The sequence below is a fragment of the Ochlerotatus camptorhynchus genome, unplaced genomic scaffold (assembly GCF_037179485.1).
Source record: "Ochlerotatus camptorhynchus isolate MF236.1 unplaced genomic scaffold, CSIRO-AGI_Acam_v1.1 ptg000201l, whole genome shotgun sequence".
NCBI classification, from domain to species: domain Eukaryota; kingdom Metazoa; phylum Arthropoda; class Insecta; order Diptera; family Culicidae; genus Ochlerotatus; species Ochlerotatus camptorhynchus.
The window spans coordinates 864,127-878,656 of record NW_027040691.1 but is presented as its reverse complement, the minus strand read 5'-3'; the positions used below and the strand labels follow the sequence as shown (position 1 = coordinate 878,656).

The 14,530-nt window shown below is 46.3% G+C and overlaps 1 protein-coding gene across 1 annotated transcript in view; it reads left to right on the top strand.

The window, feature by feature from the left end:
• The window catches only part of Rab7 (RAS oncogene family member Rab7), a 45,381-nt gene that overhangs the window by 17,737 nt on the left and 13,114 nt on the right, over window positions 1-14,530 (top strand). The window contains exons 2-4 of the mRNA XM_065223879.1: window positions 12,919-13,252; window positions 13,328-13,546; window positions 13,613-13,750. Of these exons, the coding sequence (XP_065079951.1) occupies window positions 13,073-13,252; window positions 13,328-13,546; window positions 13,613-13,750 (537 nt within the window). The 5' untranslated portion in view covers window positions 12,919-13,072. The remainder of the gene's footprint in view (window positions 1-12,918; window positions 13,253-13,327; window positions 13,547-13,612; window positions 13,751-14,530) is intronic.

The following is a 14,530-nucleotide window of genomic DNA, read 5'->3' as shown; positions in this document are numbered from 1 at the left end:
CATGCACGTAACCTATAGCTCATACCGTAGTAGGCTGTGTATAAAAGAAAATGATTTACTTAGTTTGACAGTTACATCATGACGAAGTGGCAGCGTATTCGTGATTTGTCCCACGCGCAAATGTCGCAAAAAGACATTTCAATCGCTGTGGGAGTGTCCCGGTGGACCGTCAAAAGGGTTTTAGACCGAGAAAATAAAGGACAACTATCCGCGAAGGTGGCCACAGGTCGTCCGAGGTCAGCTTGGGTTCCGAGGGTTATCGCTGCTATCAAAAGGAAGATTCGGGTGAATCCAGTGCGTTCAATAGGCAAAATGGCAATGGAACACGGGATCAGTGACTTTACGGCACGGAAGATCGTAAAGGAAGATTGCGGGGCGAAGTCGAGGGTACGGATAAAAAAACCCACATGATTACCAACCGCATCTGGGAGCTACGAGTCGAACGATGCAAGAAAATCTTGAACTTCCTTAAACGAAAAAATCCGGTAATCCTGTTCACCGACGAGAGCATGTTTACTGTCGATCCCGTATCAAATTCCAAAACCGAGCGTTATGGTGTTTAGATTGGTGTTTTCCGATGGTAAAAAAGTAAAGGGTTGTGTCCTAGACACGACCGCAGTATGACGTAGAACCACACAAAATTGATGTTTTTCATGCATTTTTGACTATTATACTTTATCTTAAAATTTTCAAGTATTTCAATGTTTCGGTTATGGTTGACTCAAAACAATTTACACATTTTTCTTGACAAATATCCATGTGAAATTCCACATGATTTTCATTTGACCACACATAAACAGAATCCACTCAGAAGTACACATGAAATTTACACGCAAATGAATAGTATGTGTGGTCACGCATGGTTTTTATATGTACATATTTTAAGTATGTGGCCGACACGTAGATGCTGATTTGTTAGGAGCGGTATTTGAGGGGGGGGGGGGGTTAGGAAAGGTTGTTGATGAGTGGTGGTGGGGGGTTAGGAGAGGTTGTTGAGGGAGGGGAGAGATTGTTGTGAAGGGGGGAGGGGGAGAGATTGTTGTGAAGGGGGGAGGGGGAGAGATTGTTGTGAAGGGGGGAGGGGGAGACGTTGTTGTGAAAGGGGGAGGGGGTTTACATCATTATTGTGGTCACGCCGTGATCCACCTTTAGCCGCTGATTTGGTCCTGCTTACTGCAGGACCAAGTGCCACGCCGTCTGAAGCGAAAATGAGCAAAAGCATGACACCAGCGCTCTTTTATATCTTTTCCGGTTCAGAACCTGATAGGATTTCCCGCAGTTTTTTATGAATGGGGCGGAGCAGAAAGTTTCTGTTGTGCAGAATATGTAAAATAGGATGGACTTTGGATGTTAATATAATTGCATATATAGAGGCACCAGATATGTTTTACCGTCAGTTGTGTGTAATTCACTAACTCAATGTCATCAAACATGTCTTCAAAGCAATTTTTTGTTCGAATTTGGTAAAACTTAGTTTTACTAATGATTGTGGTATGTTTAAAATTTATTTCCCGGAAATAAGGGATCGTCAAAGTTGTCTCGCTTTCGAGTTATTTTTTGTTGGGGGGGGTTAGGAGAGCTATTTGAGGGGGGGGGGGGATTTAGGTGTGGTATTTGAGAGGGGGGGGGGTAGAAAGGGTTTGATGGTGGAGAGAAGGGTAGGAGAGGTTTGAAGGTGGGGGGGGGGGTAGGAGAGGTTGTTAAAAGGAGCGAGAGGTTGTTAAAAGGGGCGAGAGGTTGTTGAGGGGGGAGGGACGAGAGATTGTTGTGAAGGGGGAGGGTTTACATTATTGTTGTTCCTCATCGTGGTCACGCCGTGATCCACCTTAAGCCGCTGATTTGGTCCAGCATACTGCAGGACCAAGCGCCACGCCGTCCGAAGCGACAATGAGCAAAAGCATGACAGCAGCGCTGTTTTATATCTTTTCAGGTTCAGAACCTGATAGGATTTCCCGCAGTTTTTAATGAATGGGGCGGAGCAGAAAGTTTCTTTTGTGCAGAATATGTAAAATAGGATGGACTTTAAATGTTAATATAATTGCATATATAGAGGCACCAGATATGATTTACCGTCAGCCATTCACATTCGCTGCCAGACTGTTGAGCAGTTCAGTCGATTTGAATTCTCTCTAGTTTCGTTCGTTCGTTCGCAAGTCGAATTAGCTCCGCGTTGTATAGTGACGCTCTCGCTGACCCAACCATGGGTAAGAAATCGCGCGGTAACGCGAGTGCCGGCTTACCGGGAAAACAGACTCTCCCAGGAGACGGCGCGACCACCGAGCCAGCTCAGAAGAAGCAGAAGAAAACCCCATTGCCCGTCCCGACAGGCGTTGCGGACCCGCAGCCGGGGCCTCCCGGAACTAAACGACCCAGACCTGAAGACATCAGCGCCACCGCATCGGCAGCAAAAAAGCTGCTGAGCAACAATCCGTTCTCCGCCCTGCAGAACGGAGCCCAGCCGCAGTCGGACCCTGAGACGGTGCCTAAAAAAGTTAAGTTGCCACCCTTCTATGTGAAGGGCTTCCCTCCCGGGCTATGGGAGCAGCTGGATTTCTACATTAAGCAGGGCCTTCGCTGCACCATTCAACGGTGCACGGAAGGCTACAAACTGATGGTCTCGGCCGAAAATCACTACAACGCAGTCCAGGCCCTCTTGGACAGGATGAAGCTGGAGTACTTCTCCCACGACGTCGAGGCCACCAAGCCGCTGAAAGTGGTGCTGCGCGGGCTCCACGACATGGACACCACCACCTTAATGGACGAGATTAAGGCGAACGGCCTCAAGCCGGTCGAAATCCACAAGATGACCCGCAGCAAGGCCATCAAGTATCGTGACCAGCTCTACTTGGTCCATCTGCAGAAGAACTCCACAACCGTGAAGGATCTCCATACGACACGCACACTGTTCCACATCGTAGTGAAGTGGGAGCGGTATAAGCCAACCCACCGTGGCGTCACTCAGTGCTCGAACTGCCTATTGTTCGGGCACGGCACCAGGAACTGCCGCATGGCCAGCCGCTGCATCAAATGCGGCAAAAACCACAAGATCGACGACTGCGACAGCATCGAGGAAGCCGCTCCCACATGCGCCAACTGCGGTGCTGCCCACAAGGCCACGAGTAAGGCCTGTCCGAAGCGGGCCGAATACGCCGAGATCCGGAAGAAGGCCTCGTCCAACAACCAGCCCGGTCGCAAGAAGGTCCCGGAAAACAACGCGCAGAACTTTCCTCCGTTATCACCGGTCCAACCACGGCCAATTCCAGTGTTGGCGCCGCTCCCGCTCAACCAACAGTTGGCTGCTGCCCAGTCGGCTGCCGCTGCAGTACCCAGTCAAGCCTCCGGCCCATCGACGGATCCCCCTGCTCCGGGATTGGCCGGTACAACCGGTGAAGCTACAGAAGATTCTCCGCTGTCAACGGATGAGATCGTCACACTGTTGGCCCAGGCCATCATCATCAAGCGCACCTGCGCAACAAGAACACAACAGCTCCAAGCTATCATCTCCTTCGTCGCTAATTATGGACCGTGAACCCATAAAGATCGCCAACTGGAACGCTCGCTCCGTAGGGGCGAAAAACATTGAGCTTGCAGACTTCCTCCGCAAGCACGACATCGACGTGGGCCTTCTCACCGAGACTCACCTCAAGACCGGTGACAGCTTCTGGCTGCCCGACCACAGCATTGTCCGGCTTGATCGCACCAGCTCCAGGGGGGGCGGTGTCGCGGTCATCATCAAGAAAGGCATCAAGTACTGCACCCTACCCCACTACCGCACTTCCATCATCGAGGCCGTTGGCGTAGAGGTGGAAACATCGACCGGAAACGTCCGGTTCATCGCCGCCTACTGCCCCCGGCAATGTACCGTTAGCAATGGTACAGCACAGCAGTTCAAGAACGACCTTGCCATCATAACCCACACCAATGCCCGCTTTGTAATCGGAGGGGACCTGAACGCCCGGCACGAGGCCTGGCGGAACTACCAGCAGAACCAGAACGGCCGCCTGCTATTCGACCATTCCCAGCATGGTCTCTATTCCGTCTGGTTTCCGGACGAACCAACCTTCACATCACCGACGGGCAACCCATCGACGCTGGACCTGTTCTTGGCAAACACCAGATTAGCCAAGCCGGTTGCCGTCAACGACCTGAGTTCGGACCACCAACCGGTGCTGACCGAGCTGGGCTACAACGTGGCCCCTGCACCGTGCCAGCGGAAGGACTACCATCGAGTCAACTGGGTCCAGTTTCGACGCGTGGTCGACCGCCACATCGACGACAACCCACCGCTCGACACAGTGGATGACATCGACCGGGCCTTGGAGGGTCTCCATCAAGCCATATCCGTGGCTGACGAAGAGTGCGTTCGACGAGTTCCTGTGAGGGGTAAGTTTCAAGCAATTGATTCCCACACCAAACTCTTGATTCGGCTCAGAAATGTTCGTAGACGCCAGTTTCAGCGGACTGGGGATCTGCAGCGTAAATACGAAATGGTCGATCTGAATCGGCAGATCGCTTCCAGAATGGTCTCAATCCGGAACGAGAGTTTCGGGCGGCTCGTTCAGAACCTGGACGACCGTTCCAGACCATTCTGGAAGGTTGCCAAGGTGCTGAAGTCTCACCCCAAGCCCATTCCACCACTTAGAGTCAATGACGAACGGCTTATCACCAACGAAGAGAAGGCCAATGCGATTGGGGAGCACATTGCCCAGTCGCATTTGCTTGGCTCTAAAATCCCAAGTCCACTCGAGAACCAGGTTGCGCAGTGCGTCCTGACGTTAGATGCCTACCCTTGTGCCGTCCCTCCAGAAGAACGGATTACAGAGGAACAAATTTGCTCAGCGCTGAAATATAGTAAAAACATGAAGGCTCCCGGGTTTGACGGAATATTCAACCTAGCGTTGAAAAATCTCAGCCCGAGGGTCCACTCGCTGCTGGCTGCCATCCTCAACAGATGCTTGGAGCTGCACTACTTTCCAAGCATCTGGAAGGTGGCAAAAATCATCCCGATCCGCAAACCTGGGAAAGACCCTTCACTACCGTCAAGCTACAGACCGATTAGCCTGCTCTCAGCGCTGAGCAAGCTGTTCGAAAAATTGATCCTCAGCCGACTAAACAAGTTTGTGGAGGAACATGACATTCTTCTTCCGGAACAGTTCGGGTTCCGTAAGGGGCATTCCACCAATCATCAGCTAGTGCGGGTGATGAATAACATCCGGAGTAACAAAGCTGTATCCAAGTCCACAGCCATGGCCTTGTTAGACGTCGAAAAGGCGTTTGACAATGTCTGGCACGACGGACTTATATACAAGCTTTGTAACTCCAACTTTCCACCATACCTTGTGAAAATCACCCGTAACTATCTCCAGCAAAGGTCGTTCAGGGTGTCGTTGAATAGTTCCCTTTCGGGACAATTTCCGATCCCAGCAGGTGTTCCGCAAGGGAGTCTGCTGGGACCACTGCTTTACAGCATCTACACGTCGGACATCCCTCCTCTAGGAGACGGTTGCGTGTTCTTTCTGTTTGCAGATGACACCGCGATAGCCGTCAAGGGTAGGATGCCTCGTGAAATTACGAACAAGCTCCAACGATGCCTTGACACCTTTACTGATTATGCCACCACGTGGAAAATCAAAATCAACGCCTCAAAAACCCAAGCGATCATGTTCCTTCACAGACAATCATTAAAACTTAAACCGTCTCCCTCCTGTACCGTAATAATGGATGGTACAAGGGTCGAGTGGTCCACTGATGTTACTTATCTCGGGATGTTGTTCGATGAGAAGCTCCTGTTCCGCTCGCACATAGAGAAAACCCTAGTTAAGTGCTCCGCCTTGGTTAGGTGTTTGTATCCGCTCATTTGCCGCAGATCCCGCCTCTCAAGGCAAAACAAACTGGCTGTTTACAAACAGATCATAGCCCCCGCGATCTTCTATGCCGCCCCGGTGTGGGAATCGTGCGCTCAGACCCACAGGAACAAAATCCAGGTTGCACAGAATAGAGTGTTGAGGATGATCCTAGATCGTCCATTCGACACAAGAATAGCAGACCTCCATCAAGAGGCAGAAATTCCCAAAGTAGATTCCAAAATTGATGATATGACAACTAAATTTATTCAAAAATGCAATCTTTCTGAACATGCTTTAATAAGCAATTTGTACATAGTAGGTTAAGTGTATATAGTAGAGTAGGTTAGTTTTAAGCTGTAAATAGTAGTATTAAGTAGTTTCTCTTCAAATTCTAAAAACTAAACAAACCAATCCCACCAAGGTGGTCGACCGTGTACTAAGTCTAGGACTAATTCTGTAAAACAAATTTTGAATTTTGCCCATACCTAAAGATGAAGAAAGCAATTAAATCACTTAGTAAAAATTTATATGGTAATCGTCCAAGTTAAACTAAAATAAAGATCATTTAAACAAATTTACCGTCAGTTGTGTGTAATTCACCAACTGAATGTCATCAAACATGTCTTCAAAGCAATTTTTTGTTCAAATTTGGTAAAACTTGGTTTTACTAATGATTGTGGTTTGTTTAAAATTTATTTCCCGGAAAAAAGGGATCGTCAGTCTGTCTCGCTTTTGGGTTATTGTTGAGGGGGGTTTTAGGAGGGGTATTTGAGGGGGGGGGGTAGGAGAGGTATTTGAGGGGGGGGGGTTTAAGAGTGGTATTTGAGGGGGGGTAGGAGGGGTTTGATGGTGGGGGGGGGGGTAGGAGAGGTTTGATGGTGTGAGGGGGTAGGAAAGGTTTGATGGTGGGGGGGGGGGTAGGAGAGGTTGTTGAGGGGGGGGGGGCTGAGAGATTGTTTTGAAGGGCGTGTGTGCTTTTCCTCATTGTGGTCACGCCGTGATCCACCTTAAGCCGCTGATTTGGTCGTGCTTGCTGCAGGACCAAGCGCCACGCCATCCGAAGCGTTAATGAGCAGTGGCATGAGAGCAGCGCTCATTTATATCTTTTCAGGTTCAAGCAAAATCATGCGCAACCAAGTGGTATTCGTTTATGATGACTGGGTTTGTGAAAAAGGCTTATTTCATGAAATCAGTGATAAAATTATCATTTGTACACTTTCAATAGTTTAATTACAGAAAAATTGGAAAAATATTTATTTCAACAGATTCGTAATGTAATATCCTATCGATTGACGTATTTGGATTTTAATTTCATCTATAAATGACAAAGTTACAAGCGTTCAAAACCTAACACTCCTTCACCACACATATTTTTTGATTTGCACCCCAGTATAGTCGACAAAGACGTAGTTCTACGTCAAAAATGGACCCGGTGTTCATACCAGAAGGCGACAAGGTCAACACGGAGGTCTACATCGGGATTTTAAGTAAGTATGTTCTTCCGTGGATCAAAGAACAGTACGGTCCGAAGCCAAATGTTGTATTTCAACAAGATGGGGCTCCGTGCCACACCTCGAACCGCACTCAGAAATGGTTGCAGGAATATCTTCCGTTCTGGGCGAAGGATATGTGGCCGCCATCCAGCCCCGATCTTAATCCGCTGGATTACTCAATATGGCGCGTCATCAAGGCCAAGGCCTGTTCTAAACGCCACCCGAGTACAGCAAGCCTCAGACAAACATTGACCCGTACCTGGAGAGAAATGTATCCAGACTACATTATTAGAACCTGCCGTGCATTCCGGAAGCGTATCGAGGACGTAATTGCAGCAAGTTGAAACTCGATCGATGATTAACATAGTTTAAGACTCTGAGAAACATCCCCCTTTGAATAAATAAAAAAAACTCGAAAATGAAATTTTTGAGAATTTTTTTAAATTTTGACATTTCTCAATGGTGCAAACATTATCACGCATACGGTAATTGTCCTTTGCGAAACGTGGCTCGATTATCGAACGCTTTCCAGTCAAGTCTTCGATCCTGACTACGAGGTCTTTCGTTGCGATCGGAATCCTAACAACAGCCGTAAATCTACTGGTGGAGGTGTCCTTGTAGCTGTCCGTGGCGGGTTGGAGGAAAAAGCCATCGAGAACGATTCATGGAACTATTTTGTGGAGCAGGTTTGGACAACCATCATCTGGGTGATCGCACACTATTTCTATGCGCTCTGTACATTCCACCTGATCGCGCCCGAGACAATAACTGTCGGTCAGTTTTCGCAGTTTCCCAGTTCTGCCAGGCGTTTCGTGGAGTTCATCTCATAGCGGATTCCTGTATCCAGATCCTGATAGCTCTATATTTCACGCAGGAGCTATAAGCCTTCTCGACAACTACAGCGCAGCAACGCTTTCTCAAATTAACCATGTAGTTAACGAAAATGATCGTCGTTTGGACCTCTGCTTCGTGAGCAGACAGGACAGGGCTCCATTAATTTCCTCGGCTCCTTGTGCACTAACTAAGCTAGTTCCACATCACCATCCTCTAATTGTCACTGTAGAGGACAAACTCGTGCGTGATTTCGACGACCGTAGCATCATAGATGTATTGTCTATTGATCCAGATGACGTTGAGGCTGCAGCGCAAACCTTTTCACATGTCTTGGCATATGTCATTGACAGACACGTCCCGAAATGAACTCCCCACAAAGTGTCTCAACCTCCCTGGCAGACGAGAGAGCTACGTAGGTTGAAGTCAATCAAGGGAGCAGCATTGAGAAGATTTACGAAGTATCGCACGCTTCCTCTGAAACTACATTATGTGAGGCAGAATCGCATGTACCAGCGAGTCAGTCGGGAATGCTTTTCAAGTTTCCAACGAGACATCCAGCACAAACTTAAGCTACACCCGAAATCCTTTTGAAACTACGTGAACAAGCAACGCAGGGAATTCGGCCTCCCATCGTCTGTGGAATTCAACGGAGAAGTTGCTGCCACCGTTCAGGATATATACCGCCTTTTTTCCGACAAGTTTTCTAGTGTATTCACTAATGAGATACTAACGGCAGCCAGCAGGAACGTTCCAGTAAATAATCAAACGCTGGGTGCAATTGATGTTAATGCTGAGATGATTTCCAAGACCGTGGCTCTGCTCAAGTCATACTTCAATCCTGGACCTGATGGAGTTCCATCTGGTGTTGTTTCATCGTTAAGTTCCGTTTCAAAGCTATTCGAGTTAGTTATTATTGAACTGTTTCTGTCCCATTGTAAGCAGTAGGGTGGAGCGCTACTTCGTTGTAATCGCCCATTTCCGTTCTATCGATCAGAAAAGATCAATAATATCAATGATTTCACCACCGACAAACCGAGATGAATGACCATAGCAAAAACAATAAATTTTCTGACCACAACACACTACTGACATCTGGCTCCGTATTCGCGGGAAATATTTAGCTAAGCCATGAACCCGTATGCTAAAGTTATGAATTGGTTCGTGTCTGATCTATTCTGGACAAATTATTTTTGTCTAGATCAAAAAATCCAATGGTTTTGACAGTTCGGATCACTGCACATTTAAATCGGCCGTTTACGATTTTCGGGCATAAGTCAGAATGTCGGTTTGTTGGTTATTTCACCGTGCACAAATCAATAATAGGTTTGTTCCGATGCGTTACTTCATTAGCTACAACATAAATCCTGTAAGAGCCGTGACCAGTGGGCGACGATGAAACTAATCGAGACGGGGCCACCGAAAGCATGTCGGATCGGGTTCAAACGGACGTTATTTATTCAGACCTATCCGCAGCATTCGACAAGTTGAACCATGCTATTGCGATTGCTAAACTCGGCAGGCTCGGTGTATGCGGTAATCTTCTGAGTTGGTTTCGGTCATATCTTACCGGTCGCCAATTAAAGATTGCCATAGGAGATTGCAGATCAGCTAGCTTCTTCGCCACATCAGGTATACCTCAGGGAAGCAACATGGGACCGTTGATTTTTATACTGTACTTCAACGACGTGCATCTGGTCATCGAAGCTCCTCGGTTATCATATGCAGATGACCTCAAAATGTTCCTACGAATCCGCTCCATTGCTGACTGTCGCTTCCTTTAACGTCAGCTGAATGTTTTCGCTAGTTAGTGCAGCTTAAACATAAAGCTGGGTTTAGATAGGGCAAGTCAAATGATCAACTCAGTTGAATTCAATTGGCTTGAAAAGTTGAGCCTGGTTTTTTTCAATTCAAGTGAGTTGATCAAGTCAGTTGAATGGCATGGTTTACACGTTCAATTCGCGTTCAAGTCAGTTAAATTCAACTGACTTGATCAATTGACTTGCCCTATCTAAACCCAGCTTAATGGTAGTGAACCCAGCCAAATGCTCCGCTATGACGCTCTCACGAAAACAACAACCGATAATATTTAGCTATGACCTGCTTGGCTCGATAATCGAACGCGTGAATCGGGTGAAAGACTTGGGTGTGATCTTGGATTCGCAGCTATCATTCAAGCAACACATTGCATATGTTGTCGATAAGGCAAGGCGTCAAGAACTTTAGGGTTCATTTTTAGGATAGCTAAAAACTTCACCGATATCTAACTCTCTTTATGATTCGCTTGTTCGATTGACGCTTGAGTATTGTTCAGCGGTTTGGAACCCAAACTACAACAACGGTGCCTTCGTTTTGCGGTGTTTCGAATACCCAGTTACGAAAGCCGTTATCAACTTATCGACCTAGAACTTCTCCGGACTAGAAGAGACACAAGCAGAGCCTTAACCGTGGCCGATATCCTGCAAGGAAGGACAGATTGCGAGGCTATCCTGAGGCAAATTGACCTGAATGTTCAACCCGGACCACTTCGTAACAACCTTATGCTAAGACTGCCTCTACGTCGCACAAATTATGGAGCATACGGTGCGATTTTCGGACTACAGAGACAGAGTTGCATCTGTTTAGACTTTCATCTCTCCCGTGATGCCCTTCGTCGAAAGTTTTCTTCTGTTTTGATTTTTTTTTTGTTATATAGTAAAGACTGGAACGCGCAAAAATTGATCGACAAAAAAATCGTTTCTTTCAGTCAAAATTCATATCACAAAAATCTTCTTATTTTTCTTTTGGTAGTTCAATTCGTATACTTAAAGGAAAAAAAGGTTCGTTTATTCTTTTGGTTTGCCAAATCCGAACTGCCGTGTTGCCAGTTAGATTTAAACTGCTGCTCGTTTTCAATGGATTTATTAGATTTTTTGAGATTCCGTTTGACCAAGGCCCAATACCGTTCGATAGGGTGGAGTTCTGGGCGGTTGGGAGGGTTGTGGTCTTTGGGTACCACAACCACGTTGTTCGCATCGTACCATCCGATTGACTTTTTCCCATAGTGGCAGCTCGCCAAGTCCGGCCAGAACAGCACAGATCTATTATGTTGCTTTAGGAATGGTAGCAGCTGCTTTTCCAGGGACTCCTGGACGTAGATCTCTTGATTGATGGTTCCCGTAGTAATGAAAAAGCCGCTTTTTAGACCACATGTGGCCTGCCTGTGCGTGGCCTGTCCATGACGACACAGTCGAACTTTGTGAGCAGATTCGTATACAGCTTTCGGGACCGCTGCTTTGCCGACGTGTTTTATTTGTAATCTCGGTTCGCCACCTTCACCTTCTTAAAGTCGTCAACCCGGCTCGTTTCTTGGCCCGCTGAACAGTAGTATCGGAGACATAGAGCTTCCCAGCGACGTCCCGGATGGAGAGGTTAGAATTCCGCTTATATTTCACCGCCACCTTCTTCGTCGTCGCTGCCACGTCCGGATTTCGATTGCCGCCACTTCCAGGCTTCCTGGCGGTCAACAGACGCTCTCCGAACGCTTTTAAAACGTTTGTCACGGTCGATTTGGCCACATCCAGCAATTTTGCCAACTTGGCGTGTGAGAACGTCGGATTCTCTTGCTGCGCAAGCAAAAATTTGACACGCTACTCCTCTTGCTAGGACGTCATTTTGAAAACTATAGCAAACGGGGAAAACTCATCATAGCAACCATTGTATATACACTCAATTTCCAAATGCAGCATTTCAGATTTTTTTTTAATGCATTTTTAACAGAAATACACCAATTCGAAATTAACCAATTTTTGCGCGTTCCAGACTTTAGTTGATAAGGTTAACATCATTGAGGCTTCATCCAGCCTGTTGATGTGAAACAACAATAAAACAATAAAACAACCAAGTGACTCTGCAGGTAGAGCCGGAAATGACAGCAGTATATCAAATAAAAAAAATTGGTTAGCTAGAACCTGAATCACTTCAATGAAAAAAAAAAACTCAATACGTCATCGTTTCTCAGTATTCTAGTACATAATGAGTAGTCTTCCAAAATAGATAAGTAGAACAATGCGTTCTTGGGGAAGTTTTGCACTATACCGCAATAAAGCTTCTGGACTAGCTGATAGCACATTCGACTACCTGTAAATTCTCATGACAGATCACAAATACAGTCATCGTCAAAGGGTGATAAGGTCAAATATTTTCCAAAATGACTAACTCCATCCCTTGCTTGATAACCTCTTGGCCCACATTCTTCTTTTTTTCGATGCTGACCAACCTTAAGTCTTCCACGTCATTATCTACTATGGTGATGATTGTTCTCAACAGATAACAAAGGTTCATTCACCGGGTCGGTTTCTTCTGCTGCTGAACAGTCTCTCCGTCAGTACACGAAACAATCGCGATTTTGTGAACACTCAACCAGATTCAGGTTTAACCATCATAAAACAACGAGTGATAATTATAGTAGAGGATAAGAAACTGTCGTCGCGTCGTTGTGTTACGCCCATCTGCATGGTGGTAGTGCATATGTACAGTGAATGTGATAAACCGATCTGTACCCTTCATCATACTCCCTTGAATTATAGACGTAGGAAGGAAACGGAATTTTACACAATCTACCTAGTCATACTTTCACTGCGTCGTAGTGCGCCACCGACAACAAAGTATCATCCTCAGAACAGCATATTGACTATTGACGATGATCTGCGAAATTTCGACGATTTACTACAACCACTAACACAGTCCCTCCCGTTGATTGTTTACAGCTGATACCAGCCCAGTTCATCATTCGACTGCAGCAGCTCGAGTCGAGCTCGAGGAAGGAGAGCACGTGTTGAGAGTGGTGATCTTCAATTCTACCCGTTCCCAACTATAGAGAGTAACCCAGCAGTATAGTGTTCACAGCAACAGCGGCCCACGATGGCAACTAGGAAAAAAGTTCTCCTGAAAGTGATCATCCTCGGCGACAGCAGCGTCGGCAAGACGTCGCTCATGAACCAGTATGTGAACAAGCGCTTCTCGAACCAATACAAGGCCACGATCGGAGCTGATTTCCTGACAAAGGAAGTGGTGATTGACGATCGGGTTGTGACGATGCAGGTAAATTCATAATTGGACGCATTCGATGTGTGTGCATTCAATTAGCTAATACGATGTCGTTACGGATGATTTCAGATTTGGGACACTGCCGGACAGGAACGGTTCCAGTCGCTCGGTGTGGCATTCTACCGCGGAGCGGATTGTTGCGTGCTGGTGTACGATACGACCGCGCCCAATACTTTTAAAAATCTGGAATCTTGGCGGGACGAATTTCTGATCCAGGCCAGTCCACGCGATCCGGACCACTTCCCGTTCGTGGTGCTGGGCAACAAAATTGATCTGGAGAATAGGGCTGTAAGTATTTTGGAAACATCGGTAAAGCGCTTGATTGACGATTGATGTTCCCGTGTGTCTTTTAAGGTGTCAACGAAACGTGCGCAGCAGTGGTGTCAAGCCAAGAACGATATTCCATACTTCGAAACGTCGGCCAAAGAAGGCATCAATGTAGACCTTGCTTTCCAAACGATTGCCAAAAATGCGTTAGCCCAGGAGAGTGAGGTAAGTGCTGTGATTTTGGTTTGAACATTTTAAACCCCTTGCGAATGAATCCCTCCCCCTAAATCATGATCTGGAAAAGTTTTATTTAAATTGAAAAAAACCAAATTTTTTATGTGTTATGATTTGTTTAAACAAGAATTCATATTTCAATCGAATTGCAAAAATTCATATTATATTCTACCAAAAATGATGTCTTGCGAAAATGATGCTCCATTTGAATGGCTCTGAGTTCTTCGAAGGTAAAATTTTTGAAAAGTTAGTTTCGGTTTTTTCAAAAAAAAAAAAACTCACCGGGAACGCGCAATGCTTGACCCTAAACGAGGTCAGCAGAAGAGCACTTCATATCTTCTCTATAACACCAAATAAGACAGTTGGACAGATCAAACCGCTCATTTGTTTATTTGTTATGGTTGCATCACCAGACTAGAAATAGTCCCAATGATGTGTTGTAAAAAAAGTACAGATTATACAGACGACATACATATACTACAGTTACTACAGTTACAAACGAAAATAACTAGGAAAGCATTGTCAAGTTACTAAAAATTTATAAGTCTTAAATTTTACACTTAGCTGTTGGGCATCAAGCGCCTTCGGTGAGCAAAAAAGGCAGAGAATCTTCGGCGAAGCATATTCCGTGTCAAGTGGAAATCGAACATCGACGCTACTCGGTTGAACACTAGCTGCAAGCCGTAAATAGCGCTCCCTATGCTATAATTAGTTCGAAGAAGTGGAAGTTTCAGCATAAGACTGTTGCCTAGTGATCGAGGTTGAACATTA